Genomic DNA, 25802 nt, shown 5'->3' on the forward strand with positions numbered 1-25802 from the left:
TCCTGTGAATCAATGCCCTGACACTGCTGGCTACAACTCAATTACTCCAATACAGTTTTTTGTGTCTGCTTGACCTCATGCAGTTGCTCCATTGATATTTCCACTTTGGGGTTTCTGGAACATGAGGGGGAAAATGGTTTTTTCGTGGTTTTTTTTTCTTGGTTTTGGAAAACCTCTTGAGATCTGCCTTTGTACCTATACCTGCAGCCCATTTACAACTGAATTAGTGAAATTTCTACTTTAACCTAGAGCTCTGTGGGAGGTTAATGAATCACTAATTCTCGTTAACCAAAAGCTTCATCTAACTCCTCTGTATTTAGAGTATTATTGACACTTACATTGAAGATGTGATATCACTGCTCCTCTTCTGAGTATTTTAGGGTCTTGCATGTCAACATTTTTTCCCCTCCTTCTGTCATATCTTCTTCTCTTCTTTTGTCAGTTGAGAATACCCCTTGGTGATAAAGAAGTTGCTTTAGAAAGAAGCTATTTTCCTTAATAACAGCATATTGATCTTCTAGCTAATGCATTTGCTTTTTCAAATTTTTCTTTCACCTGGATTAGTTCAGTGAATTATAAATGTGAAGAATCTGGATTATTAAAGGGCATTTAATCTGTGTTACTCCATAACTAACTTTTCAGTTCCATATTTTACTTGACTTTATTTTGTATGATATAAAGCACCAAACTAAGAACGGTAAAAGAAGATTGAAATAAGAACAGGAAAACAGGCTCAAGGCAGATACAATATTTAAGTCAGGCTTGTGTTCCAAAACAGGCAGGTTTTCTAAAGAAGGAATTAATATATGCATGTGATATGCCAGAGATGTTTTTATACCCAAACATGCATGTTCATAAAACATTAATTACATCTGCAGATAGGCAGCTAACCAGGGTATAGTGCTTGGAAATTCCTAATAATTCCTAATGCTTGGGAACTGGTGACATGGTTTCTAGGTAGGCTGTCTGATCTGGAAGTGTTTCTTTTTGTTTTTCCAGGTGGTTCGACTGTTAAAAACCTCTCCAGAGAAGCCCATAACGTTGGCGATCGGAGATGGTGCTAACGATGTGAGCATGATCCAGGAGGCACATGTGGGCATAGGTAACTTCCTTCTGTCTCCAGCAACTGGGGCTTCTTTTTGTGAATCAGCATCAAATGAGCAGCTTCCTTTAGTTCTAAGTGTGAGGATTAATACCTTCCTTTGCAACAGAAAGCTGCTGAGGTCCTTACAGTGTTGAAGTGCAGGAAAACAGAGCTGCAGCTTCAGATGTATGTTGCTGGGTTTTTTAAACTTCAGTTTTCACTATGCTTAACCTGGTTTGTGTTTTGTTTCCCAAACATTACAGGAATCATGGGCAAGGAAGGAAGGCAAGCTGTAAGAAACAGTGACTATGCAATAGCACGGTTTAAATTCCTCTCCAAGTTGCTTTTTGTTCATGGGCACTTTTACTATATTAGAATAGCAACCCTTGTACAGTACTTTTTTTATAAGGTGAGTTCTTTTCCCAGCAAGAAATTTATTTCAGATCTGGGATTTTTGTTGGTATCAGGTTAAATATCTCTGTTTAAACATGTTTTCTGGGCTTTTTTATTTTGTATTTTGCAACCAAATGCAGTAGTTTAACTGTGAAATTGTTTAGTCTTTCCACGTAGAAATAGGCCTTAAATACTGCAGTGAGTTTGTCTGGGTGAGAGGCTGATTTGTTTGTTTTCTCAAGGCAGAGTTGTTGGTGGGGGTGCTTTTGGTTTTTTTTACTTGTTTATCAGTTTTCATAACAAGTCAAAACTCACTATATTTATTGGATTTTATCTGAGATTTCAGCTATGGCTCCCAAGTCTCTTTTGAAGTTGTTTTCTTTCATTCAAGGGCAATAGCATGGTGTTATATTTCGGTTTCTGCTTTGTTTGCTTCCATGCAGCAAACTCACATGAGGAGGGCACAGCTTTCTTGAATAAAATGTGGAATCTATTCTGCAAAGAAATTCTTAAAAAGAAACTGAAGTGGAACATGAATGGGTTTCTTCTACTAAAATACTACTTAGACTCCTGTAGTGAGCTGTGCTCATCAAGCACATGTAGTTGTTCATGTTTTTCAGATTCATTGTCCCAAAGGACAAACAAACAAAATATCCTCTCAAGTAAAGCATCTGGCTCTACTTGGCCAAGTAAAATGCTGAAAGGCTTTGTACTCTCCCTGTGTATTTTTACCAGCTTGTAAAATTTAGCAATTTTGTATGGGGCTGTGAGGTGTGTACTAAGGATTAATTATTTCCTTCACTTCTCTTTATTTCAGAATGTGTGCTTTATTACACCACAATTTTTATATCAGTTCTTCTGTTTGTTTTCACAACAAGTAAGTATTGCATGTGTGACATCTTATCTGTGAAACACTTGAGGTCCAGAATTGAGAGAATAGGAAAGAGTGACAAAAGGAGCGGTATAGATGTTACACTTAGCAAATACCCAGCTTCATTTTCTGTGTTTGATAGCTGATTAAATTGTTAGTGAGTGCAGCTGTTTTCCTGACTAGCATAATCATGTAACTCGTCGATCAGTCATTGCTGCTATAAGTGCTATAACTCTTCCTGGATTCCAAGGCATAAAATGCATTTTGCTTTCCTTTGCAGACGCTCTATGACAGTGTATACCTGACTTTGTACAATATTTGTTTCACTTCCCTGCCTGTCCTCATCTACAGTCTTTTTGAGCAGCATGTGCACCCGCATGTATTGCAGAGTAAACCTGTGCTCTACAGGTACGTATGTCCTGCATCACTTCCCACAGGGGCACATCTTCTACAGCAGCAGAGGCATCTGCACAGCTCTGAACTTGCTATTAGGCTTTCGTACAATAATCATCTGTAATTAAGGCATTTTTAGTGACTGTCTGGATGAGGAAGAATTGAAGCTACGTGCTTCTCATCCTAGGAGTTAATTAAAGGGAATATTTTAAGTCTTTTTGTGTCAATCGTGTTACAAGTGAAAAGCATTGAGCACTTGGTCAGCTTACATGATTGGCAGCCTTCTTTTCCATTACATGTAGGAGGTGAAAATCACTCAGACAGGAGAAGAAAAAACTAGGACACCATGGTTAGGGGAATGACCACAAAAAAAAAAATATCCTTTACTAAGAGGAGTGATTTCCTGTAGAATTAGATGTCCTCCCAGTGGTAGCATGTTGCACTGCATACTGCTTTTGGGAGAAAAAGTAGGGTTTTTTGTAAAAAAGAGATGTCTTCTCTTAGATGTTTCTCTTTTTGTAAAGGTCTTTAAAGTAGAGCAAGGGGTAAGTATCAGGAGATCTGGCTTTTTCTTCCTCTTGCAGTTCCACCTCGAGGGACAAGAATTCTAGTTTGTGCAATTCTGAATTTGACCCATTAGAGACCTTGGCCATTGGTGATCGCTCCTTAAAGCAGAGCCAAATCATGAGAGCTCAGAGGGGTTTTTTTCCCCATGATTTATTTATTTTTTTCATATGTCAGCATTTGTTAAATGTGTCTCAGTGCAGCTGAAAGTTACATTTATTCAAAGCAGTGGCAGTCATACAGTGTGGATAGCTGATGGTTATGGACAGTATGAAATCCAAAATCTGTTTTATTTCTGCAGAGACATCAGTAAAAATGCCCATCTGGGGTATAAACCATTTCTTTACTGGACCATCTTGGGCTTCTTTCATGCATTTGTTTTCTTTTATGGCTCATATCTTCTAATGGGAGAAGACACTTCTCTGCTGGGAAATGGCCAGGTACAATATCCTAAGTGTTATTCTACCACTGTATTTTTGACAAAATTTCTTAATGCTTTTCTGAAAAATCCTCCTGTGTCCGAAAACTTTTATTTTTATGAACTACGATTATCAAAGACTCTTTGTCAGTATTTGTTGTGTGTACTCTCAAGAGTAACATTTCTTAGCATGGAAATTCTAAGGAGTTGTCAGAAGGGATATGTCCCTGAAGAACATATCTTTCAAGAGAAAAGATGTATCGTGGTTGTCTTAAACTTCGTTGTATTTTGTAAACTGTTTTCATTAAAATCCTATTTCATAATGTCACCAAACAAGAATTTATAATCATTCCTTCAAAACTCATTTTGAATTGGACTTAATTGCAGTGTCAAGCAATGGCTTCTCTTCAGTATCTGGTATAAAGTTAGGCTGAAAGTCGATGGAAGTCTTACAGTTTCTCCTGAAAATAGGTTATTCTATTTACTCTGATTTTTAAAAAAATTTAGTGGTGCAAGCTGCTTTTAATTTACGCATTTTATTCAATAAATGTTTTTACGGCCAAAACTTAAAGAAATCATCATAAACTAATTTGACACTTTGTATTTTAAAGATGTTAAAGTTCACAGGAAGAATCATTCTCAAAAAAACTCTAAAGCTTGAATGAAACCATTTCAAGTCTGTTTCCTTATTTCCCCAGGTTCTGAGTTAGTTAACTCAATTTAGAACAATTAGATACTGATTTTTCCCTCATTGAACATGGGTAGTAATGGAAAAATACATTTGCTTCTCATTATGCCATTCTTAATACTGGCACAGAGAACTTGCCATTTCTCATAGTGCTTGGCAGAGTTGCAAGTTATGGCACAAGGAACAAAAGCAGCATCCTGCTGAATTCCCATCTTCACGTGGTGCCAGGGAGTGGGCGTGAGCTCAGGAGGTTTAGTCAGAGGTGCAGTGATGTACAGACAGTGATCAGAATGGTCCTGAGGGGCTGCAGGCACAGCTGGGGGTTGGCAGTGTCCCTGCAGAGGGAGGAGCAGTGAAGGGGGAGTGCTGCAGCCACCTGGAGCACCCACTCCATCATCAGATGTTTGATAAGAATGTTAAAGTAGTTGTGCTTTAGACTAAAATGTCTCTTTCCAGCTGAGGCATGAGTGTGTCCTCTCTTGTCATTTGTTGCAAGCTGTGGGATTTGAAATTCTTGTGAGCTGGTAAAGGTCCTTCAGGACTTGCAGTGAGGTAATTTTAGACTATGAATCAGTGTGTGTGGTGCATCCGTCTTCAGCTGTCAAAGCACCTCGCTTCAGAATTGCGTAGTAAATGTCCACGAGGCAGGAAGAGACTTCTTCCATTGTATTTGGTAACAACTGTTTGCTTTGGGGATTGGCAGCTGCCCTTTAGCTTCTTACATGATATGACTTCAAATAAATTCTAAATTTTCTGGGTTTTAGTTATTCTGCCTCTCTGTGTTTGCTGAAAGATGGTGACTAGAACTGGTAGAAATGTGTTGCAGGGAAAAATACCTGCATTGCATAGTTGCAAATTTAACGTGTGCCTGGAAAAGCCAAAATTAAGGGCAAAGAGGATTTTGTGCACTGCCAGGTGCTTTTTTAAATCCTCAAGAAGGGCTCACCTGTATGGATCTGTGGTACAGGGTAGAGTTAGTGCAAGGCCTCACGTTCCCATTCCAAGTTCTCAGTTCAGAGCACAGCAGAATAGAATAGACTGTAAATAGTTTGTTAATGCTGGTGCTTTGTTGGGCTTACCTCAACACATTGTGCAACTACTTGATCTTTTAGTTCTTTTTTCTCCCCCCTTTTTCATGCTGTGCATGTCGTCAGATATTGAAACCTAACAGGCAAATGGTAAGAGTTTAGAAGAGGAGGAGATACAAAATATTGTATCTTGTTACTTCATAGGATTAAAGGATGCAGCATTCACAGTGTAAATGTGTTCAAAAATAAAATGGTGGCAATAACCTGTTTGTGTTTTGCATTCTAACTCTGTGACCATTGAGAGCAGTGTTAGCAAAGACACTTTCTTTCACAGGTCACTCAGGAGAAGAAGTTTAACTTCACTTCTGAGATTAATATTGCAGCAGTTAACAACAAGCATGTTAGTTGTTAACCATGACTGTTGTTGGTAGGACAAGTAAATCCAAGGCTTCAAGAAGGCATATTATCACAAAGATCTTTAAAATTATCAGTAAATCCAGACTCATGGCTGCCTCAGTTTTGTACCTTGTGTATAGATGAGAGAAGCAGTTGTGAGATCTGTCCTCAGGCTGGTGGGATGTTTTTGTCAGAGCTCTGCAACAAGAACTACAACTGTGTGAATCCCAGTTCCCTGTCCCTGTGCTGTCCTGACACATCAGCTCTAGGATGACCCTGGTTGTCTGTCTGCATGTGGTACCTTCCTCCTTGCTTGCTTAGTCTGCTACCTGTAAACACAGAGTTGAAGATTTGGTCATTGTTCAGTCTGTCAGTGGCAAAAGTAGCTGCAAAACAGCAACATCTTCCCTGTGATCCCCCAGCCAGTTCCAGGCTGGACTCTGTGTAGAATGGCAGCTCTGAGTAGCATGTGTGTAGATAGATACAACCTCAGCATCCCTGCTTGGTTGTCAGAGCTGAGATTTTATTGTTGTAGACCTTGTTCAGAGTTTCGATAGTTTAATTTATGGGCACAAGAGAATATGGAAGTGACAGATTTCAGTGTTTCAGAATTAGAGCTGAATTTTGTGTTTATTAGCCTTGAAACAAAGTGTCTTAGAATTTTCTTTATAAAATATTATGGCACCATTATTTTTGAATTGTAGTATTGTGCTTGGGGTTAAAAGTGAACCTTCATTTGATGCTGCATGTTTAAAATTATTTGGAAGTGTTTAAACTCAAAAGTGTTTTGCTCTTAAAGTGAATACCTTCCACCCAATATTTCCTTTCTATTGGACACTTATAATTAATTGATCAAATTGGTGTCTTCATTTTCCTCTCATTTCATATTTTTGGTGGGGCTTTTTTTTTTCATATTTCATGTAGATTTTCTGGTGATTTCTTTTGAACCAAGAAGAAAGATGACTTGTGGATTGTTAATTTTGCTCTTATCATAACTTGCATTTTTTTCTGGTAGTTTATGTTGTATCCTCCTTGCTTTTTTCATGATGATTACTTGTCACAAGCTTATGTCTTATTTCTTTAGTGTAGCTGACTTGAGAAGAATTTTAACTTATTATGAATGCTCTTAACTGATTTTTTTTTTCTTCCATGATTTTTGCCTTGCCATTTTCTTAGATGTTTGGGAACTGGACATTTGGTACTTTGGTCTTCACCGTTATGGTTATAACTGTTACGATGAAGGTGAGATATCACACTGACTGCTCTCTGGGCTTGCATGTTTGGGAAATAAGTAATAAAGCAGTAATTTAAAATTGATTCCTAAGTTACTGATTCTTGAAGCTTCCAGGTAAGTGACTTTTATGTTTAGTTTCAACAGTGGTGGAAATTTTTCTTTACTTTTTGTGTGTTATAGCAATATTTAGTGTTTGGGCTGGAAGTTAATACATGTGTTCTTACTGATCTTTATCATTTTCCATGAACTGGGTGGAAAACAGAAGCTCACTGAAGTTATCTCTCTTTTAGATGGCACTAGAAACTCACTTCTGGACATGGATAAACCATTTTGTTACTTGGGGATCCATTGTATTTTATTTCATATTCTCCTTGTTTTATGGGGGAATTATCTGGTAAGTGATTTTTTTCCCCCATTTTATCACATGTCATATCAATGAAGCTAAAAAAAACACTGAAATATTGTGTTCTAGCCTCTTGCTCTGAATTTTGTAGCAGGTTTGTGAAAAAACTTTAAAGTCTAGACTGGCCACTTGATTTTGATGATTCCTTGAAACATTTAATAAGTGCTGCTGTGCAGTCCTGTGCTCAAGGACACACAGTACCTGTCTCTGACAGCCTGTAACTATAAAGGTATTTTTAAGAAGTAAATAGGTTCCCAGATGTGCTTTGTAATAGGTAAATAGTTGCAACAGAAATAAAGATGCTGGGGTTTGAATCAGTAAAGTGAAGTATTTTTCCTCATAGTTTGGAATCTGGAGAGATAGGGTGGTGATTGACTCTCTGCAACACAATTTAAAATTAAATCAGAACCTTTTCCTCCAAAGTTTAGTACTCTCTTTCCCTGGAGCTCATTCACAGGTCAGGTCCAACAGGTTGCTGGATTTCACATGGACATGGTGCAGTTGTGACTCTGCATCCCGAGTCTCTCTGGTATAAAATAAGACACACTTGACACAGCCTGTGCTGTACTTTTGTTCCTAGAAGTTCTTTTTAGTAATTTCCACTTCTTTTAACTTTTCAGGCCATTTTTACATACCCAGGACATGTACTTTGTATTTGTTCAACTGTTGTCAAGTGGTTCTGCTTGGTTTGCCATAATCCTCATAGTAGTTGCTTGTTTGTTTATTGATGTTGTGAAGAAAGTGCTGTACAGACATCTGCAACCAACAAGTACCGAAAAAGCTCAGGTAATGTTATGCTTTTTTATCCAACTTGACCAATAGTTACCCTCTTCCATTGCTGTCATGTTGAATGCAGAGAAGTCTTCCCATTTTGAAATACACTTGTTAATTTAAAATTAGGCAAATGAGGACACCATTTTACAAGGCAGTAATGTTTATGTTTAATAATTGGTAAAAAGAATAGAATTATTTATGAAGGGGTCACTCAGTGTTTGGCATCTCAGCCTGCAGCTGTATGAAAGGATCATACTGTGCATTTTTATACTGCTTTATAGATGGTAACTTACTAGTTGTATAGGTATTAGAAGAATTAGAAGCTATTGCTCTATTTGGCACTGAATAGTTCTTAAAACGTGATGGAAACAATTTTAAAAATTGCTTTAGTAAAACTTGTTTTAATTAGTATTTCTTAAATCTCTGTTGTTTCATATGCTATGCATTTGATTGTTGATTTGATTCTGTGATTAAAGCTAATTACCCATGTGGCAATTTTATAGATTCATAGACAAGGTCTAAAGTTATGCTGTGGTAATGGAATCTTCCTTCTGCCTGACACAGGCTACAAAAAAATCCTTTAAAGCATTCTGGTGAGATTAGACTGTCTTTTAAGTAAATATCTCATCTCTGAATGTTTTCTTCTTTTTAGTGAGAGTTATGGAGAAGTCATCCTGAACTGTTTTTCTAATAGTGACTGTCTCTCTGGTTTCTGTTTTCAACACTTTTTCTTGTTATACTACTTCTAAGCTGAGAAGGTTTCTAGTACAGTTTTTGGTTTTTTCACAGTTAGCTTTATGATCAAGTTAATTTTAGCACTGATAGGTAGATTGGACTGGCATCTTCAGTCAAAAAGGTTGGTTTAGAATCTTCTCATCATGCTTGTGTTTCTCCTGTAATTTTCACTCTTCTTGAACCTCGTTTTGAATTTTGAATTTCACCAGTGGACACAGTATTCCAGCACAGCAGACAGCAGTGTCGAGTATGGAAATAATGAGTCCCCAGCTACAATCAGATTACAGAATGACATACATCAATAAACTGTTGTCTTCTGCATCTTCTACACATCTGCAGGTGGTGATGTTGGTTTCTTTCAGGTCATTGATGAGAGGTCAATTAGCACAGGGCCAGCTAATGAAGAACCCAGCTGACAGAGACATCCCGTGCACAGTTATGGTCTGAAACCTCTTAGCAGCTTTCTGTCCACCTGTGTGCCAGATCGATTTTGTGGTGTCCTAATTGCCTAATGCAGGTGGCACTGAGCTCTGTGCCATGCAGAGCTCCTGACTGCACTGCTTCACTGCTGGTATCTTTAGCATCTAACCTTGTAATTAATTTGGTGTAAGTGCACATTGATTTACTTAAATTATATTACCCTTCTAATTTGTGTGTTAAAAATAAAATCCGTGTGGGATGTTCTCTTAATTTGCCTAGGATCAACATCATGCTGACAAGCCTACTGCTAGCCAAAATATCCCCCTAGTCCCTTTCCAAAACTGGAGTACTGGCTGCTTTTTCCTGTCTTGGAATTTAGTAGCTAAAAGCCAAGGTAAATAACCTCTGGCTTTTCCTAAGACTGTTCAGATGAACCTGGTAAGACTCTGGATTGCACATTACTGCACTTCTTGGGTTAGAGTGTCTGTAGGTGATGATACTTACCCATCTTTTTTTCTCCCTTTGAAAACTAACGGCAATATTTATCAGACACTCCCCTTCCTTCATTTCTGTACATCACCTGTTGCTGCCTAGAACAGTATTTGTGTGGTTCTTGAGGTTTTTCATGTTCTCAAAGTGCTTGAATTAAAACCCAAAAAGCCACATGGATTTTCCTGCCTTTATCCATATACTTCCTGCTGCATTCTCTTGCTTTAGGAGTCCTTTCTAAAGAATTTTTGGGTTCAGTTTAATGCCATTACAGCTGTGCTGTCAAGGACACAGTAGGACTTTCTGTTTTTAAGACAGAATCTTGATGCATATCTAACACCTTTCCTGTGGCTGTACCTTGATTCCTGGCCATGGGGATTTTGCTTTCTGCATCTTTATTAGTTATCTTTTTTTCTTTTTCTGTATTTGCTTTCTATTTTGCATGTGACAGAGTCAGCACTGGGGTCTCTGTTTACCAAAATACTGTCATTTCTCTGAAAATTCTTAATTCCTGATGCTGCAATGTCAAGGTATCCAAAATGGGATTTGACCAGAAATTCTTCAGCAGCCATCCAGTGGTTTGTCTTTGTGTGTCTGATAGCGAAATTTTAGCTACAAATGTATTTGCAAAAAGAAGTCACCCTTTATTCCTTTCTTGAGGTTTAATCTGTGGAGACTTTCCTACTCCTGCTTTAATGGGGCAATCAGCTCCACTGGATTTCATTCACTGTTCTTGCAGACAGGAAGTGGATGTAACTGAAGAGGAGCAGATGATCAGCTTAGCACATTTGTTGTCAAGAAGTGACAGAATGCTTCTTTTATGATCATACCTCATAATTTGTGTTTAAAAATCCTAGTAAATATTTTTCTTTCCGTTTCCAAGCAGAGGAAGAGACTGATTTTCAGATAGAAAGGGTTTGGAGAATATGTTGGTCCTAAATGCTAAGGGTGGTGACTGATGCTAATGAACTCTGTGGAAGTCATTGAAGGAGTAAATATGGAACTTTTTATATTGTCCTTTTAAATTATTTTTCAACGTGTAGGTGAACCCTCTGTAACTGAACATGTTTAATTTTTTATTTTTAATTGTAGGACTACATTAGTGTATTTTCATATTGGGGGAAAGAAAAAGCTTGGTTTATAGTTACTGCATTTTTGTCATGGCAAGATAAATTGTTACATCATCTAGTTCCTTGTTTTTAAATTGCAGCTATTTAGGTTAGTTGTTTCTGTCTACCATAATTTAAATCCTAAACTAATCCCAGGAGCAGTGAGCAAAACACGCGTTTCTCAGCTGAAAATTCTTGCCCTTATTGTTTTAATTTTTCAGATTTTTTTTTGTGTGTGACTTACCTGACTTAGTGCTCTGAATTCTCTGTATCTGTAGGAATCTGCCTTACCTTGATTTTATATCTTTTTCTTAGTATAAGCTGATAGCATCAAGTGTGAGTTTGCCTCTGATCTGTTAGATGTTACATGTAGCTAAGTATAATAAGAGAGCAGAGAAATTTAACTGTTATGAGAGAGAAATTTGATAGGCTTTTGAATATAAATACTGCTCTGTCATTGCAACTTAAATCTCAGTCATTCGTTTTGGGAAACTAAAAATTAAAAATTTGATAGACAAGTATAAGTTGACACTTACAGAAGATGAACTTGGTTAACTTAATGTTCCTTAATGCACTTAAGGTGAATGTGTGTTACTGTATTTTATTTTAGTTTTGCTGTGTTTCAAGGGGTTTTTGCTGGCCTAAAGAAAAGCTGTCTTATGTTTCACTGAGGTCAGTTGCCCTGAAGTAGCTTGTGGGCAATTTCTCAATATAGGTCTGTTACAGAATCATACAGAAGGAATTGGACAGTAAGGTAAATGTGAATTAAAATATAAATCTTTGGGTGAAGAGAAATCACAGCACTACTGAAGGGAGAAAGCAATACAAAATAAAGGTGTCTGGTAAAGCACAGATGTAAAAGTGTGTAGGCCTTTTCTCTCAATTTGAAAGCAAAGGTACTTTAAGAATGGTCCTGCCAAACAGTGACTGGCTGCAATGGTCCCGGGAGCTGTCTTGAAGGTACCAGGCTTGTGTTCTGTATATGATGTGTATTCCACTTAAATAACAATGTGTTGTCCTGTGCCTTTCTCTTAGAAAATTACTACTGCTACTTACTGACATGTGTGTTCCATCCCTTCTCTGTCCAATTGTAGATGTACTCCAACAGAGTTGCTTTAAGTGACGAGTTCATCGCACTGCAGCCATTGTCCAGGGCAAGGAATCAGCTGAGCAAAATTAGGTAGAGTAGGAGGGACAGTTCCTCATCAACTCTTATGCATGCTCAAGGTGAACTAACCAGTGCTGAGAGAGATGGGAAGAGGCATGAATATATATTAGTGGGGTTGAGAGGGCAATACCTGTAGTGCAGAGACATTCAGTTTGGTGATTTCTAAGCTTTGCTCTGTGTTCCTGAGCCAAATGCTTCTCCTAAGTAGCATGTGTTGGACGTGCTTTTTTTCTTTTGAAAAAACATCCCTAGCATGATGCTCAACTTCCAGAATAAAAATCAGCTGTTCTTGCATCCGTTTTTAAATAATAGTAGTTTCTAGCATGGTTATAATGCTTTTAGTCTCTTAATGATAAAAGTTAAGTGCATTTTGCATGCTGGATAATTTCAGCTTTATAAGGCTGTGACAGGAAGATCCATGTACTTCAGACAGCAATTTCTTGCGAATTATTTGCCCATTTTAATTTGCTTTCAATTGTGTTGAAAGAGCAGAAAATGTTTGAAGCTTGGGTGTGTCCATACCCTCGTGCAGCTGAGGCTTTTTGTGTCTGTTTTGTGCAGCTATGAAGTGAGTGTTGTTTGTTTTCAATGTGTATAGATACATATTCCTAAAGGCATTTGGCTACAAAGTCCCAGAAAATTATTCAAAACAAGATCAAAGCATACATGTGTCTGTTTAGGTAAAACATGATTCTGCAACTCTTCAAACACACTGAGTTCAGCACATGAAATACTGTCAAGTGCTGATTCTCTTCTGTAAGACTTAAGCATTCATATGCATCAGCAATGTCTCAATCTGTTCAATTCCACCAATATCTGTTTCTAAATCCTACGGCAAGAATTAATGCAAAGATCTGATTCCTTTTAAATATTTTTCAAGGTGACTTTGTTGTTAAAAATGTGCAAATAGGTGCCTAGGAGAACCAACTAACCTACAATTTAGGGACTTAATTGCCATTTGTTTAACCAAAAAAGTTTTGTATTTCCTCTGAGAGTGCACTACAACTTTACAAGGCAAAACTTGAAATGGCCATTGTGTTGTTGTGTTAGTGACCCCAGTGTGAAACACAACACCTTGGCTTTCCAAACACCCAGGGGGGTAGTGGTGGGCTGGTTTTATTTTGTTTTGTTTTGAATTCAGCACTTGATAGCTTTAAAACAGGTGAAGTACAGTATAGTTTTTGAAAGCTGTTAAACTTAGCAACATATTGGGGAGGTTCCTCTACAAAAGCCTTTACAAGTTAGCTTTTCAGATTCTTAGTTTATCAGATATCTTGGTTTATCAAGTTACCTTTAAGAACTTTGGATAAGTGTATATAAATCTCTTTTCTCAGTGAATTATTTAAGTGAATTACATCACACATCATATCTACACCAAAGGTTTTAGAACAGAAGATTCCGTTAAAATTTCAAAAACGAAAAAGTCTTAATGGTTATGCAGCTAGATAGTCAAAGGAAAATAAAGCTGTCTAGGAGTGCAGCACTGTAGCCATGAAAATGCTAAAACCAGGAGAATCCTTGCTAATGTGAGGCAATTTTCTTCATATTAAACTTAGGGAAGAGTTCAAAAAAAAAGGGGAAATCTGTTTTGTCCATGAGAAACAAATGATTATGCAGATCTAATTCTCTTGTAATTAATTTTCACACTTGAGTATCTGATAGTACCTGAAGTACAAGCACTGGCTGCTTTCTCGTATGCAGTTGAGCTTGTAAAGTGCAAGAAGCAAACAAGGATTCTGGTTTCTCTAGTTCTTTATTCTGTCTTTGGACAAAGTTCAGAAGTTGTCCTGTGGATCCTTGCCTAAAACAAGTGAAAAGGAAAATCAATTGATAGACAGAAACTACTCACTTCACTGTACTCAATCAAATACAATGTAGAGTGAAGAGCATGAGGTGGTTTTTGTGGTTTTCCCAAAGCAGTAGGGCAAAGAAGACAAGGACAACTGTAGGAGCATGAAACAAAACAGCTGCCTGGTGAACAGGTAGCTGTAAAGCAGCTAATCTGTCACACCTCATTTGTACGTGCCCACCCAGGGATTGCATCCTTTGTGACTGCAGAATGCATGGAGGTTGATGAACAGACTTTGGCAGGTTTTTGTTGTTTGTAAATATGTATTAAAAGTCTCAAAAGGAGCATAACTCCAGGTTAAACTGAGTTATGCCTTGTTCTGCCAAAATGCTTACTCTTCTCTTGAAATCAAAAGCAGACTTCAAATTAAAAGACTGCAAATTAAAAGAGCAGTATGATGTTAAAATAATTTTTTATTTCTGTAGGCTTCACAGTGTGCAAAAATTGTTCAAATTTATATTGAGTACATTGGTGAGGTACAGTTAAGATCTTTGAGGGGATCTTCTAAGTGTCCAGGTGATCCCTGTAAGTCAGAATTGCAGTCTTGTGTGTGCCTGTTAAAGTCTTGCCTGTGAACTTTACTGTCCCTTTTGGAACGTGGGATGAAGAGGAGATGAAGCAGCACAGGCAAGTGCAGGTGTTGTGCTTAGCTGGAGTCTGATGAGCACTGCTTTCCTCCACAGCTGCCTCTCCTGTTCTTGGAATGTGTGAAATCCATGTCTTAGGGTACTAACTGGGTCCCACTGTATCTCATTCCATGTTTTTATCTGTGAAGAAAGTGTTCTGTGTGCATGTCTGTCTACATGTCTTGTGCTTTTTAAGAACTGTCAGAAATCTTAAGCCACATTCGAGAAGTGCTGCTTGGACAGATGTTTAAATTCTGCTTACTGATGGGATTAACTATGTTTACAGAGTTTCTACCTTTGGACAGTGTGCTATGAACTGCACCCAGAACAAGGGAAATGTAAGGCAGTAGTAAGGGTTTTATTTACAGAGAAGGCTCTCAGTGCACAGTGTTATGTCCAGGGCTCTGGAGCATTTACCTTGTCACAGACAAACACTGTTCTTCCCCATTTCCAGCCCTATGAGTCTGTTTTTGCTTGGTTTTCACTTCTCAGTCCGGATCTGCTCTTAAGCTGTCTCCAGAATTCCAGGCTGCAGGCCCTGGCTTTGTGGCCTTCATTCCTTGTCTGTATTTTTAACTGTTCCTGTTCCATAGGATTTCCCCCCTACAGCTTTCAGTCTGACCCAGCCCAGCTGTGTCAAGTCGAGAGCAGAGAGGTCTCTGTTCCTTTTACAGCCTATGTTTTCTGTAAGGAATGTGTAATTTCTGAGAAAACTGTCCCAAGTGGAAGCATGAATTCCCGGGTGAGGTGTGCGAGGACACCCTGATGTGCTGCACTTTAATCAGGGGGAATCTCTTCCTTTACAGACCTGGTCATTGTGTTAGCAATGGCTTGGTGTTGGTCTGTTGGCTAATCTACAGAATCTGTCGCAGGAAGATGAGGAAATGACAGAAGATTGCACCATTTTGGATTTGACTTCAGTCACAGAAGTGCACATACAGTTTACCGAAGAAACTTTTATCTAATCACTTGGAAATAATGAAATAATTCGGCACTTGTAGGTTCATTTGATACAAAGAATAGAAAAAGAAGTGATGAAATCATCACGGCAGTGAAGTTGTTAGATGTCAACATTCCTATATATTTTCTTTAAAATTTTATATCTAATTGTTTGGGATTCTGGTATGCAGTATATTAAGGGTTAGAGATAGTGAAATTTACAGTAGGGAGCAAGTTTTAACTTAATTGTGGAATAGTAATAACCAGCTCATATCAATTTTCTTAATCATACATGTGGCACCAGAATGTTGGCAACTGGGACCTGGGCTCAGGAAAATACCCTGCAGTGCTCTTAACTTGGTGTAAAGGATTAAACACATTCCCTGTTTCTCAAAGTCCCAACTTTTCAGTGTGGTTAAATCTTGGATTGAAATGTCTGTCTTGTGGCATATGGAATAACCTGCAGTAAGGCAAACAAACTGAAATGGTCTTTTCTGTTAGAAGGGGGAAAACAATAAAACTCCAAAACCTCAGAATTTTAGATTGATTCCAGATTTTTTGGGTTTCCTTGTTGTAGTCCGTAGAGCACAAAAAGGCCAAACACTTTTAACCCTTGGGCACTGAGAAACTGTATATGATCCACCAAAAATAAAAACTGCCTCTTGACCTTGTAAATGTGCCTTGTTCTCTCAAGACCAGACCTGTGAAAGTTCATGTAACAATGGTAACTGTTTTAAAGCAATGCAAGCATGGTGCTTTATAAGATCTGTTGCTTTTCTGTCCTTCCAGATGGAAGAAGATAAGGGTTCAGTCAGCTCAGCAGGTGACTTTGCTGAAAGCAGGCACAGAGGGGAGGACAATAGGCAGCTGCTAGACCCATCTTGCCTGCCCGACAGTTCTTACCTCCACTAGGTAGTACTCCCACTGTACCCTAATGTGTGTGTATTTATTTACATATATCATACAGAGACAGTCATTGAGCCAGCTCCAAAATACCCATGGTTTTGGTATCTACAAGAAAAATTGTATCATAGAATGTTGATTCTTTTGATTTTCTTTTTCCTTTATCAAGCTGAATCATTCTTTAATTCTGCACCTCAGTTGCTTTTTGATTTATTACATGCAACAGGCCATTCTCATATGAAGTATTATGTTTCTTGAGATTCCAGATCTTACCTTAAGAACATACTTTATTTGCTGCCCTAATGTTAATAATATCTGCTATTTCTCTATACTGAGTAACTTTTTTAAAGCATTGTCTCTCCTGCCTTGTGTTTCCTGAGGGTTTGTTTCAGGTCTCCAGGGAACATTATGCCTTCCTGCCTCGCCATGCCAGATTTTACTTTGGTATAAAACTATGACCATAATTGGCCTCCACAGAAGAAAGTGAGAAAAGGGACTCTCTAGCATATCTGTCTTCCTTCCAGGCAGTGGATGTAAATACAAAAATTCATGTTCACCAGGCAATAATAAACAATATATCTACATATAAAATTTAATTGGGTTTTTTTGTCCTTAGTGTTCTCACAGTATTTCTTTACACTTAACTGTGAGTGTGACAGAACAGAATTGTTGTTTCCAGGCTTATGTAAGGTCTCATTTGCCATTTTTTAAAAAAGTGATATTAACTTTTCCATAAGTTGTGGTTCAAGCATGATCCTAGCTTTTTGTATCTAACTTATGAAGAATAAAGCAGTTTCTCCAGAAAAAGAGACATTAGACCAGAAATCCAGAGTTGAGGGTTTGCTCCTTGGAAGCTCATTTGGGTTACTCTTGGTTCTTCTTTCTGACAGTCTTTGCATAATACCCTGAGAGCCAGCAGTCCTGGATAGCAGATTCTAAGGAAAAAAATGCTCTGGTTCATCTGATCCAGCATACAGCCACTGTAATGTGACTTTATGCAGTAACTTTAAAGGTCTGCTTGAGGATAATGGATGAGCTAAATACTTGTTTGAAATCCTTGGGTGTAGGAATGTTCCAGTTTTGTATTGCTGTGACAACAGCTGTGAAGGTCACTCCATCTGCAGCAGGGGGTTTGCCTGCTGACCTCCAAATGGGAATTCCTTCTGCTCTGTATCATCTCTTGTGTCACAGCTCTGGGAGCACAATCTGAGGTGACTCTGAAGGTCATATTTGTTGGTACTGCAGTGCTGCAAAGCATGCAGTTCCTGATTCTGGTGTCTTCTGTGGCACTGCAGCTGGGACCAGTCGTGGTGGTCATCACATGAGGGAGTTCAGGGACTGAGGCTCTGTTGAGGTGTGTTTTGTTTTGTTTGTCTTTTAACCAGAACCCCTTTCAGACCTGTCACTTACAAATCTTCTGCTCCTGCCTCTCAGGTACAGAAGTTCATTGTCACAGTAAATGTTCCTTTTGTGTCGCAAAGACCCCCCTAGATGAGTGTGTGAGTGAAAACATGTTCTGCTTGTACTCAGCCACAGCCTCTGAGGTGCAGCATCCACAGGGTCAGGGGGCTCAGTCTGTAGAGAATCCAGTACATTCCAGCAGCTGTTGAGGGGCAGTTCTGTGAAGATCACGAGTGGTGTGATGGGAAGGTCCAAAGGGGCTGTGGGGGATGTGGTACAGGGTGAGGAAGGGGCAGGCACAGGAAAAGGTGCATGGAAACAAACACCAGTTCTGTCTGTGTTCCTCTTGTCCTACCAGTTGAGATTTTTCTCTTGTATTTCCAAAAGCCTCTTGTTTCTGTCAGCTGCCTCTTCTTTGTTGTGTAGGCTTCTGTTCTGTTGTGAAGCTGTAAATGTGTCCAGCTGCCTGTTTGGGGGAATTAGGAAAGGGAGTGTATCCACTCATAGTAAACCATTCTCATAGGGAGCTCTTGAGATTCTTTTCTTTCCTTGCAGTGTTTGGTAACTGCGGGTGGCGTGGAAGAAATTTGGGCTCAAAAACAGAATCTTCAGACAACAGTGACCTTTGGTGTCACAGTGAAAAGTTGTGGGGAGGTCTTAAGTGAGCTGTGTCTTGTCATGGACTAAGATGCCTCCTCCCTGAATTCTTCTTTCACTGGTAATTCTTCTTTCACTGAGGAGAGGGTAATGGATGCTTAAGTTCAGCCTCTGTGTTCAGTATTTGTTTGACAGGATGCTCTCATGGAGAGTTTAAAATTAAATTAAAAAGCATCCCCACAATTGACACTTTTATTTCTCTTTGGAATGGTTGCTGAAGTCAGTTTAGGGTATTCTCTCTGCAGAAGTAGGAGATTACAGGTATGCTGCAGCTGGTGCAGCAGTGCTGTAGAGGAGCACACTGGTAGGTGGCACTTACACCCATACATCTGTTACTGCTTTCTTTTCATTTTTTTACTTTTATTCCTTTTTTTTTCCTCACCTACAAAACATGAGTTGAAAGAGTTTATTATGCTGATGTTGAATTATTCTTCATGCTGCCATGTACATGACTAAACCTTTCTGACATTAGCCTTCTTTGCTTTTGGATAAACCATGTTCACACAGTCAGGAATGTGCTTTTGTTCTGTACCTAGCAAAGGGTATCTGTGGTAGTGATTAAATGTCAATTATTCTAGGAAGTTGCATTGTGCACTTGAGAATTACTTGGGGTTGTGTTGCTGTGTTGAATTCTGCAGCCTGAAGCTTTGTCTTGATAAATTTCCCTGAAAAGAGGGCTGAGCTGGTATAAATGGTTGTAGGGCTGCAGAGGTGAATCAAGGCATCCCAGCTGGAAGTGCATGTGCTCTGCTGTGGGGTTTGTTGGAGGGGATTCCTGACCAGTTCCTTCCCAGTGTTAGGCAGATGCTGTGCCAGGCCATTTCCATGTGCTCAACAAGGCTGCACTCAAACCTTGGGAAGAGCAAATTTTAGTGTATGTAGACCTTAGGAAGTGGTAATATTGTTATGGTAGTTCTGCTAGAAAATTGAAAAATATTCAACACTCTAGCTTAAGAAAACCTGCTTTTCCTAAGTGTTTTTTGGTAACATCTTCATGGCTAGAATTTGTGAGTACTGATTTTTCTTTTTTCTTGTTTTTTCTTTTTTATTTTTTCTTTCCAGCTTACTGAGGCAGGTTCAGGTATCAACTGCTTGGACTCCATGTGCTGCTTCTCAGATGGGGAAACAGCATGCACATCTGTTAGAAGAATGCTGGAACGACTAATGGGAAGGTGTAGCCCAACCCGGGTCAACAGGTGTGGCATTTCTCTCAATAGCCTTTGCTGCAGACGATTCTCCTATAAACTGGAACCTGATGAGCCTGCAGCAATAGATGTCTAGAAACCAGCTGCAGGTTTGCTTTTCTAAGTAGAAAATGCAACCCTTTATTGTACTTTTTTCATCCTAAAAGATTAGCTTGTTTCTTTTTGAGTGGTTTCTTTTGGGATGGGAAGGGGAAAAACGGTTTTGGAAAGATTTCTGTTACAGTGTTTAGTTTGGCTTTACAAGCTCTTGTGTTGTATCTATCGTAATTTCTCTTGATTTGTACATTCTTCTCTTTAGAAAATCAAGCCTTGCTGCTGTTTTTGTTCTCCTTTTTATGATTACTTTTTTTTGCCTTCATGAATCAGGAGTCGTTTGTAAAGTCGAAAGACTTTTCCCTTTGGTTCTTGATGTACAACCTCCAAATATTTACCTTGGAGCTTGCAGTACTCCTGAAGGTATACAAAAGGCTCACATTCTCCCCCTTAAATCTAACTTCATTGTTAGGAGGAGAGCCTTTAAATCTTTCAGCCATTGATTGATATGAAGATGAAATATTTTTGTAGTATAACTTTTATAATCTATTTCTAAAATGAGTGATTGACAGAACAGAGTCTTCAGGTTCTAAGAATTTTCAATGTTTTCTGGGTTCCAGAAGGTATATTGTCAAAATCATGTGTGCCATTCCAAAGTATGTGCTAAATAAATCTTCCCTTCACAAACCACATCTGAAACAAACGTCAGTGGCATAAAAGCACGTTGAGTAATTTAATATATCTGAGCAGCAACACTGCTCTTGCAGTCAGCCCAGCTGGGAGAGGAGCTCTCCCTGAATCCTCTCATGTGCCATCTCCCCATTTCCAGACAAAGAGGGATAGCAAACAAATATGGAAATATTTGGGGGTAGAAATAAAAATAGTCATTTTGTACATCGTAATCTCTGTCCCTGAATGATATCATGGTCCTTCATAGGTCAAAAGGCAAACCTGAAAACACTGAACTTCGCACATTTTCAAGGAAACTCATTTTGTATTTGAAAAACTTTGTCTCTTTCAGTTAAAGGTTGTGATATCATTCATTGGGTATCAAATCTCGTGTGGATAATTTTCCCTGACAGCTTTGTCAGCTCTGATTCTGCCTTTAGGTATTGCCTGGTCTGTAGCTCATCTCTGTTGGAACTCTTGTGTTGAACACAGTGTCTGTGCTTTCAGTCAGTCTCTCTCTCTTCTGGCTTGCTTATGAAATTTATTCAATGTTTCTACCAGTCTAGGGTATGAGTATGCAAGAAGTTTCATTCCATATGAAAAATGAGCTGTTACAATTAAGTACAGTTTTAATTCAAACTTGCTGTGTAGAAAGCGGGCATGATGTGTAAAATAAACAGTTTAATAGAATTTTTAATCTACAAGGTGAGCATTTAATTGGTCTAAAAATCAATATTTTGGTAGCAGTTGCTCTAACTTTCCTGGGTTTTTTTTTTTTTTTCACTTCTCTGTAAAACTGTGCTTTCCAAATGAGGAATTTCTCATGCTACTTCTTTTCACTTATAGTTATCTAATTAGGACAGATTGTTAGTTAACAATTGCCTTAGTAACCTGTAGTCTCATAAGGTAGGTATTCTTTGTTTTATTTTCTGCAATGGATTTGCAGTTTTAAAATTTTCTCTTTGTTCCACTCAAATTTTCTTTCTTTAAGAACTTAAAAATACTTCTTGAAGCTAACTCATATTTGACAGAATATTAAACACTTTTTCAAGACTGCTTTTTTCTCAGGTTTCTTTTCTGCTTACCTCATGTAGTTTTCAGATGAAGTTCCATCTAGCCAAATAATTTTAGAGTTCTTAGAACACAGACATTAGGATTAAGTTCAATGAATATGCAAAACTATCTTGGTGCTACACTAAGGACTGTGGGTTTTGCTTCTGCCTCTGGTTGAAACTGCTCTGAACAATCTTCTAGTTTCACTTAAATTTATGTGCAGTACAAATAGAAAAGAGATTTTTTTAAAGTCAGTCCTGTTTATTTTCTCCAATGATTTTGGCTCCTTCCACTCAGTATTGACACTTAAAACCTGGTCTAAAAGTCAAGGGACCATTTTTTCCCGTATACTTTTTTGCTAATATGAGAAATTTTTTATTCATTTTTTAAATTATTAATTGTTTAAATCACGTGAAGCAGTTACAAGTCATGAAATGCTGAAGGTGCAATTAAGAAAACTGTTGGATGATTTTAAAATTGTTTAGCCTTTGTTCATGAGCTTGAGCTGCTTTTTTTTAAATTTAAATCTCCAGAAGATTGTGCAGTCCAACAGAATAGTCTTTTGAGTACTTGCACCCTGTAAAACAGCCAGGTATTCAACCAGGAGGTAGCTGCAAACTATTTTTGTTGATTGAAGTGATGCTAATGAATATGTTGTTCTTGCAAGTGCTGTAGAATGAAGAGCACTATTTTAAATAATGTTGCTGTGGCCAGCTTATGCTGTATTCTCTGCTCCTGATATTCTGTCAAATATGATATTCTGTCAAATATAACATGAAATTGTATGAAATTTTGATAAAAACTTTAATGAATCAAAGTCGTACAAATGCTTGGAGTAGTGGGCCACAGGAATATAGTCTCTTGTGCTTAATTTATTGCTTGTAAAATGTATTTGAGAAGTATTTTCTATAGCTTCATTCACCAGTTAGAATATAAAATGTGTGGTGTGGTATGTTAAAATGCATTTTTGTCTGTCTGTTCCATTAAATTGTCTGTCGATTTGTCAGTCACTAAAATATTACGAATGCTGGATCACATACATTACTTGTACAGTAGAAATCATTGTTGAATTGTTGGGTCTGCCATTAGTGGTTCTTGTGTCAAGGCACTGCATGGAACAGTTCTAAAGAAACAGCAGATTTCTGACAGAGCCTAAGTTGGAGGATAAGCTCCTTGTGTTTTGATTTCCTGCCTTCCAAACTTCTTCAGCTTTCCCCATAGAGTCCTGTAATGCTGTCCAGCCAAGAACAGTTTTTCTTCCCAAGCTGCCACTTGTCCTCAAGTGAAAGTCATTGTGAGACCCCTCTGAGTCAGCAGCTGTGGCCTCTGGGGTGGTTCCCTCATGTTGTGAAGTGTAACAGAAGGGATGAAACATGTTCCTGGCTGGAGATAAGTTTTGCCTCTCTCAAATTTTCCTGCTGGGACATGGCTGTGCCAGGTTTGCAGGGCTGGCTGTGTGCTCCACAGGGCTCTGCTGGAGCAGCCTCACGGTGCCTCTGTGCACAGGCAGCACTCACAGCCTCCACAGCACTGAAACTTCAGCTGCAGAGCAGGCATAGAAGCCTCTGCTTAATTCATAGTGGTGGAAATAGCTGTAGCTGTGTGCTAATTACACAGCAGGCATGAATTGGCCTGTTTCCAAAGGTCTGAATGAACTGCAGGTACCTACATGAAATCAGTAGATTAGTCCTTTAAAGAGGTACATTTGCCTGCTCTCGTAACACTTTCACCTTTTGCTCTCACAGACTTTCTCCTCAGCTCTAGAGTACAAGTCCCCAGTCAGCCAAACTTTTCTTTTATTGTTACTTTAGATCATGGAGTTCATCGGATCCCTTCTATGCCAACGACAGGAGCATCCTGACTCTCTCCTCAATGGACTCAGCCACTTGCTGACAGGGACATTTTTGAATGCCTTGTGGAAGTTGTGTGGTGCTCACACACCTGTAGCAGGTGCTGAGGCGAGCTCCGTGTGCGGCGCTGCCCTGGGAAAGCCCAGAGGACTCCTGAGTCCAGGCAGGGCTGGTCTGGCCTGGCATGATCTGCACAGCAGTCACTTCCAGGATTTTTTAAATTATATCTACAAATTGCTAAATAAGTTGGGGTTTTTTTAAGGAATGCTTTTACCTCTGACCATTTTATCCTTTTTGTTGCTGTATGAGCAGATTGGAATCCTACATTTAAGACTTGAGACGTCCCTGTAGGGCAATGACAGAAATCTTTCTCCTCCCAAATTTGAGTGATCCAATTTGAATCAATTTGAATCTCCACAATGAAACTTTTAAAAGTTGTGTTTTTCATGATGACCCTTCCCTTTAAGCACACATTCATTTTGAGCTGTCTTGCAGATGCTGACTTAGCAGTTTGCAAATCAATTTTGTTACTTCTGTGGACAGTTACTGTATTCTACAAGCAATCAGTTTAGTAATTTTTGAGAGTTAAATGCAATTCAAATATTTATGCTGGTGTATGAGTGGCAATATATTACCCATTGCTTTGGAAAACACTCTCCTGTGACAAATCAATAATTGGAATAATAAGGGATACAATAATTCACTGTTGTCCTAAAGTACAATTCCGAAACCAGTCATCTTTTAATATGCCCTGTTTGTTTTATTAACAGTTCTGGATCCCAACATGGAAAAATTGTTAAGAATTGATGGAGCAGAAGTCTCACTAGCATAAATTCTTTGAATTATTGATCCTTTTAAAAGTTGGGGAATTTTTGCATGTTTTGTTCTTTTTCATGTATTTATATTAGGTCATGTTGTACTTTGAAGATATAATTAATGCTTAATTATCTTCGTCTATCGGGAGGATCCGAGACCTCGATGGCAATGTTTTGATACCTGAGTATGCCAATAAAAACAAATTGCACAGTTGGAGCTCCGGGTGGTGCATCCTGCAGCTGCCTCGTGTCCCAGCACAGCCGTGTCTGCACGCTGGGGGCTGGGAGCAGCTCCATGCCACTGTTCCCTCAGCCAGGGTGATGTGGGAGATTTGGGATGTGGGAGATGGAGGTGCTGCAAGGGTGCCTCAGGACCGTGCTGCTCCTGGCTGGGGACTGGGGACAGTGCTGCTGCTCTGGGACACACCCCTTTTGTCACCTCTGACAGTGACAGCCCATCAATAACTGCAGTACTCGTCCTGTTGGACAGTAAAGATCCATCTTAAAATTAACTCTGGGTAAAAAATGTAAATCTGTGCTGCTGCAAACCTGGCTGACTGTAACTGGGCTGCTGCCAGGGGAGTGTAACCCTCTTGACATCCCAAATTCTCCCAAGTTCAATGAGCACAGAACAGGTCCCACTTTCCTGGGATCAGATCCTTCAGATCTTCCTTACCTATAAACAGCTCTGCTGTTCATGTTCCTGCCCATGGCTTTAACTGGGATTATTTCAGCTCTCCCCTTGGAGCTTTGTTTTTGCATTAAGTGCCTGGCAGCTGCGCTCAGACCTGAATGCTGCAGGTACTGTGGAGTTTTCAAGATCCCTGTGCTCAAGGCAACATCTGTGTAGGAAAGAAGTTGTCATTGCAACTTTGTTGTTAAATTTGTAGTGACTTGAACCTGCAGCACACAAGGGATCTTTCCCACTGTTTTAGGTGGAGATCAGTTCAGAAATTAAAAAGCTTCTAAAATAAATTACGAGACAAGAAGAAGAAACAAAATGCAGCAAACTTTCCTTTTAGAGAAGTGTTTAATTCAGCGTTCATAGCACATTTCTGTATCATGTCTTCAGATGCCTGAGTGCAGCGAAGCTTGAGGTTGAAAATGTCAGTGTGCTCTAGATTCCCCCCAGCGAGTGCCCAGGGGCTGAAGAAACACTAAAACTGAGCCTTGTCTTCTCATGCAGCAGGTATGGACATGTGACTAATCCCACTGCAAAGGGCTGAAAACCTGGATCCAGCTGGAGAGGCAATAACCTGATTGTCATCCATCCAGATCCCTCCATAGTAGCAAAATACACTTACAACTCCTATAACTTCCTGTATATTTCATATCTATATTAAACCTGGGTTTAAAATAGTAATTTTCTTCCTAGTAGTTTCTCCTCCTAGGAGTCTTCACGCTGCCATGGATACCTAGGAAATACAGAATTATTTTACTACTCTAATCAGATATCTGCTGTTTAGCTGTATTTTACACCTCAACCAGAGTGTTTCACTTGTCAGCAGTGCTTGTTTCCGTGTCAGGCACAGCATTGTCCTGTCAGTGTGTGTGACCGTGTGCCCTCATCCATCCGTGTGGTCCGTGTGTCCTGCCCTGGCACCCAGCGGGGTTCATTGTGTGAGGGGGAGCAGA

General features: G+C 39.0%; 1 protein-coding gene across 6 annotated transcripts in view; it reads left to right on the top strand.

Moving 5' to 3' along the window:
- The window catches only part of ATP11B (ATPase phospholipid transporting 11B (putative)), a 66118-nt gene that overhangs the window by 37768 nt on the left and 2548 nt on the right, over positions 1–25802 (top strand). For 2 of the 6 annotated variants that reach the window (XM_066325808.1, XM_066325807.1), the window contains exons 21-29: positions 1000–1102; positions 1348–1493; positions 2295–2354; positions 2629–2756; positions 3607–3745; positions 7012–7077; positions 7360–7463; positions 8093–8258; positions 19605–19738. In XM_066325808.1, coding sequence (XP_066181905.1) covers positions 1000–1102; positions 1348–1493; positions 2295–2354; positions 2629–2756; positions 3607–3745; positions 7012–7077; positions 7360–7463; positions 8093–8258; positions 19605–19738 — 1046 coding nt within the window. Of the gene's footprint in view, positions 1–999; positions 1103–1347; positions 1494–2294; positions 2355–2628; positions 2757–3606; positions 3746–7011; positions 7078–7359; positions 7464–8092; positions 8259–12093; positions 12180–19604; positions 22467–23313; positions 24385–25802 lie in introns of those variants that run through there. The other 4 variants (XM_066325805.1, XM_066325806.1, XM_066325803.1 and 1 more) reach the window with 4 other exon arrangements.

This window comes from Sylvia atricapilla, chromosome 10 (genome assembly GCF_009819655.1).
Source record: "Sylvia atricapilla isolate bSylAtr1 chromosome 10, bSylAtr1.pri, whole genome shotgun sequence".
NCBI classification, from domain to species: Eukaryota; Metazoa; Chordata; class Aves; order Passeriformes; family Sylviidae; genus Sylvia; species Sylvia atricapilla.